General features: G+C 43.0%; 1 protein-coding gene and 1 non-coding gene across 2 annotated transcripts; one reads left to right on the top strand and one right to left on the bottom strand.

Annotated features, from left to right (window-relative positions):
• Nucleotides 1-19: 19 nt before the first annotated feature.
• On the bottom strand, nt 20-983 carry LOC130505150 (uncharacterized; the record flags this gene model as incomplete). Its single annotated transcript, XM_056999741.1, has 1 exon — nt 20-983. A coding segment is annotated over exon 1 (964 nt), but the record flags the coding sequence as incomplete, so codon positions are not given.
• A 495-nt stretch (nt 984-1478) lies between these two features.
• Nucleotides 1479-1585, top strand: LOC130505151 (small nucleolar RNA R71). The gene has a single exon (XR_008941576.1). It is a non-coding gene; the product is annotated as a small nucleolar RNA R71 (small nucleolar RNA).
• Nucleotides 1586-5079: the final 3494 nt, after the last annotated feature.

Below are 5079 nucleotides of genomic sequence, written 5' to 3' on the forward strand. Positions count from 1 at the left end.
GGGAAGTCTTTAATGATACCAAGTGGGGTTGTAGAAGAGGAATCCCCAAACTGTAGTGAAGACTTGTCTGGTTCCATACTCTCAATCCCTATACTCTTCACCATCTCCATTGAGATTACATTCACACTAGCACCAGAATCAACAAGAGCATCTTTAAGAGTGAGCTGACCAAGGGAGCAAGGTAAAGTGAACATCCCTTGGTGTCCAAGCTTAGGAAGAGACTTTGGAGGGACTGGTGGGTCAAGCTGCAGTGTTGAGATGTTCAGGAGCTCTGCTACTTCTTCTTTGTGAGTGAGAATGTCCTGGATGAGCAGCATTTGGACATGAGCCTCACGCATACCCGAGATCTCTGGAAGCTTGACGCCAACATCACTTAGGTCCTTCCTGAACTTAGAGATAACCTTCTTCTGAGCTTTGGTGAGAACCCTTTGTGGAAATGGGAGTGGGACCTCATATGGTGACAGCTCAACCTCAGTGGCTTCTTCTAGCTTAACCTCTTTCAGCTTGTTGTCAGCTCTCCTCTCAACTTGTTTCTCAGCCCTAGGCTCAGCTCTCTGCAGATTTGTTGCTTCAACTTTCCTTTCAACTTGCACCTGAACCCTTTCCATAACCTTATCCACCATATGTGCTTCAGCTGTTGCTACAATCTCTGTTCCATGCAAAAGTCTTTCAATCTCATCCACCTCTTTCTCATGATCACTCAGCTCAATCTTTGAATAAGTAGTAGAGATGACAACATTGCAAGACTCCTTGGGATTCTTATCTGGTTTCCCTAGTAGTGATCCCATTGGGCTCTTGGAAGATGATGGCATAGAGGCGACCTGACTCTCCAAAGCATTAAAGCGAGAGGCAAGTAGTAGGAACTTGTTGTTCAGCTCGGTATAGCTAGTATCAATCTTGGAGTGCACGGTTTGGAACTCATGACCAATGTCCTTTGCTAATCTAGACTGAGCATCCATTATCTGCTTGAACATTGACTCCATACTTGAATCAGGAGCTGTAGCTTGAGAAGAGTTTCCTTGAGCTTGATTGGACTGATTGTTGTTGTTCCCAAAACTAGGAGGTGTGTTTTGCCTAGGCTAAAGTTAGGTTCCTTTTTGTACCAAGTACCATTGTTGTTGATGAAGCAAAGCTCCTCTTGCCCTTCCAAACCATCAACCTCATTCACCTTAGGAGGGACCTCTTGACTAGGATCACCAACAAAGCTAACCTGCTCCTTCTTAGCTTGGTTTTAAAGAACCAAGTCTAACTTTTCTTGCAAGGACTTGATGTCTTTCCTTGTTTGCTGATCATCTCCTCTGTTGGCTCTATCATTCTCCTCATTGTAGACTGAATCACTCTTTGCCATGTTCTCCACCAGTTCCTCTGCATCTTGCTCGGTTCTGCCCAAGAAGAAACCATTGCTAGCTGTGTCAAGCCTGTTTCTGCAAGATGGTAGAACTCCCCTGTAGAAAGTGCTAAGCAAGCTCTCCTTGCTGAAACCATGATGAGGACACTGAGCAATGTAGCTGTTGAATCGTTCCCATGCTTCACTAAAACCTTCAAGATTGTTTTGTTGAAATCCTGAAATCTCATTCCTAAGCTTTGCAGTTCTTGAGTTAGAGAAGAACTTTGTGAGGAAGGCTTCTTTGCACTCATCCCATGTCCGGATGCTATCTCTTGAGAGACCCTTCTCCCATGTGTGAGCTTTATCTCCCAAAGAGAATGGAAACAGCCTAAGCTTTAATGCATCTTCAGAAACACCATTAATCTTGATGGTACCACACAACCGATCAAAGTTGTCCAAGTGATCTAGAGGATCTTCCAAAGCAAGCCCATGGTACTTGTTGCTTTGGATCATGTTGATCAAGCTTGACTTGATCTCAAAGTTGTTGTTCTCCACAGCTGGTGCTCTAATGCCAGCCCTATTTCCATGGATGTTAGGCTGATCATGGGCACCAATTGCTCTAGCTTGGCGCTGTGGATGTCTTGGTCCAAGGTTGGCAGCTCCTTGACCATCTTCAGCAGCTCTATCTTGAGGCAGGTTCTCCATATCAAAACCCAACCTCTGAATGTGAGCCTGTTGCTCTTCTTCCCTTCTCCTTCTCACAATATCCCTCTCAAGTGCAGAAATGTCTTCAACAATGGAAACAAGGCTTGGTGAACCTCTGCTCCTCAAGTTCATACACCTGAAAAGTCAAAGAAAGAAAGAAGGCAAGAAGCAATATCACAAACAGCAATAATAAAAATGACTTAGTCTCAAGCAAGTGACGAAATCTCAATGTCAAAATCGTTGTAGTATAGTGGTAAGTATTCTCGCCTGTCACGCGGGTGACCCGGGTTCGATCCCCGGCAACGGCGCCAATTTGATAAGAGGACTTTTCAAGGGTCCAATTATGCAAATCAAAGTAGTACTTCAGATGTCAATCCATTCCTAGTTCATTTTAAAGCAAAGAGAATACAAGTCTATACTTAATCTAAGTCTAATGATTGAGTGAATGGTTTTTATGCTAAGAACAATACTAAAAAGCAATAAAGAAAGAAACTTTCTTTGATTATGAGATGAGAGGACTCATGGGATAAGGGACTTAGACCTTGGGTGATCAAACTCAAACTAAGGTGTCAGCTTTCAATCAATCTATCTACCTTAGACCTAGACACAAGACTAAACAAACTCTATCTCTAGATGAATGCTCATTTGCTTCCAAAACTCAAGCATCAAATCTCTTTGGTTGAATGTTTAGGAAGCAATCATTAATGACAAGTCTAATAGCCATCTTAACACCTTTAACAACAAATCTCTTTGGTAGAGTATGTTAAAAGCTTAGGAGAGTTGGTTCAGACATTTCATCGAACACCTTGTGGGTGGGAAATGTCTAGAACTCAACTTTAGAGAGGCCAGCTCTAAAGAAGCATTAAAAACACTCTACTAGCAAGGATTAAGAAGGATCTACACCTAAACACCCTAGATCAAGCCTAATCACCCTTAATCTCCCTAACCCATGAATCCAAAAGTGGATTACTCACTAATCACCATGATTACTCTTGAACCCATGAGGTTTCCAAGCTTAATCATGTTTAAGAAAGCAAGAAATGAAATTATAAACACTTCAGAACACAAGAACAAAAGGGAAGAACTTTCACCCAAAAGAGGTTTTGTGATTCTTAAGAGAAAAAATAAGATCATCTCTCCAAAATGGAGATTACAAAGTATTTATACTTAGGTTTAGGGTAAAGAAAGATACATAGGATAAAAGACTAGAGTGCCCCTTGGATAAGGCTAATTTTGGTCTTCAAAATGTGATAAAAATGACCCAAGGTCGAGTTGGGTCGAACCGGCCCGGTCTGAGCAAACCGGTCCAGCAGTCGCCCGGGTTACTCTTCCCGGTCCAGGCATTCCGGTCCAGTCCTGCACGCCCGGGTTACTCTCCCCGGTCCAGGCATTCCGGTCCAGGCCTGCACGCCCGGGTTACTCTTCCCGGTCCAGTCCTTCCCGGTCTTCGCCCACAGCTTCTTCCACGCCCGGGTTCATCACTCCGGTCTCGACCATTCCGGTCCAGTCGTGTCCAAAGTGAGTATTTGCTTGGCTGAACATCATTCTTCATCTTCTTTGGATTTTTAAACTCTCAAACACTTCATATCACCTCATAGTATGCTCCAACACCTGATAGGGACATATGTATGCAATATGGATCCTAAAGACACTAAGTTCTAAGCTATATGATCAAAATGCACAAGATATGAAGGCTAAAAACATGTAAATATGCAAGATATCAGTTCCTGAAGTATCGAGGTTAGCTTAAGGTTTTTAGGAGCCTGAGTTTAACTCGGGTACCTTAGGTGGGGGTTCTTGGGAACCTGAATTTGTTTACGGGATTTTAAGACCCATTGGAACTTGCTTAGGATTTTAAGACCTTTCGAAATTTGATAAGGATTTTAAGACCTTTGTATTTAAGGATTTCAAGACCTTTGAGATTTGATAAGGGTTTCAAGACCTTAGGTCAAGGTTTGTTGAGACCTGACGTTGCTTGAAGGATTTTAAGACCTTTAGTGGTTTCTAAGGATTTTTAAGACCTTAGGTTGGTTTATCAAATTTGATTTCGTTTGAAGGATTTCAAGACCTTCAAGATTATTAAGGATTTTAAGACCTTAGGTTCAGATCCGTGGAGATCTGATTTTGTCTGAAGGATTTTAAGACCTTAGGTTCAGATCCGTGGGGACCTGTTTTAGTTTGAAGGATTTTGAGACCTTGGTGGTTTCTAAGGATAAGACCTTAGGCTTAAGTTTACCAGTTTAGATTTCGTTTGAAGGATTTTAAGACCTTCGAAAGTCATTAAGGGTTTTAAGACCTTAGGTCCAGGTCCTTAGTAACCTGGGTTGATCCGTAGATTTTAGGTTCAGGCTCTTGGCGACCTAAATTATTGAAGAGTCAAGATACCAAAAACTGACTACTTTATTGATAATTGAATACATGGTATCATAACAATCATACACTTGCTGCCTGGGTTATGTGATTTTAATCAGACATATGCCCCATTTGGTCATATTGATCAGAGTGTTGAAATGAGGTTGGGGCTGAACTCATGACGGAGTTGCCTACGTACCCAGTCAAGGGATCAAGCCTAACGTAGTTCAGGGATTTTAGGTACCTAATGATAGTATCTCTTAAGATTCGTGGCTTTCCACGATCTGATTTCAGGTACCCCGGTTCGCACCTTTCGGAGCTTGTAAACGCCAGGTCGTACCATATGGATGATCTGATAGGGACCTTCCCAGTTGGTTCCTAACTTTCCAGCATCTGGTTCCTTGGTTCCTTCGAAAACTTTCCTAAGTACTAGGTCACCTACAGCGAACTGTCGGAGCCTGACTTTGGAGTTGTACTGTCGCGCCATTGCTTGCTGATAGTTTTGAATGCGAATCAGGGCTCGGTCCCGTCTTTCCTCGATTAGATCGAGGCTATCTGTTAGGAGCTGATCATTGGCTGCGGGGTCGGATGTACAGAGTTCCCGGCGGAGGCTACCAGCAATGGTTTCAGCTGGGACGACAGCTTCCATCCAATAGGCTAAGGAGAAAGGGGTTTCTTCTGTGGCCTTTCGTGGG

Source organism: Raphanus sativus, unplaced genomic scaffold (assembly GCF_000801105.2).
Source record: "Raphanus sativus cultivar WK10039 unplaced genomic scaffold, ASM80110v3 Scaffold2040, whole genome shotgun sequence".
Classification (NCBI taxonomy): domain Eukaryota; kingdom Viridiplantae; phylum Streptophyta; class Magnoliopsida; order Brassicales; family Brassicaceae; genus Raphanus; species Raphanus sativus.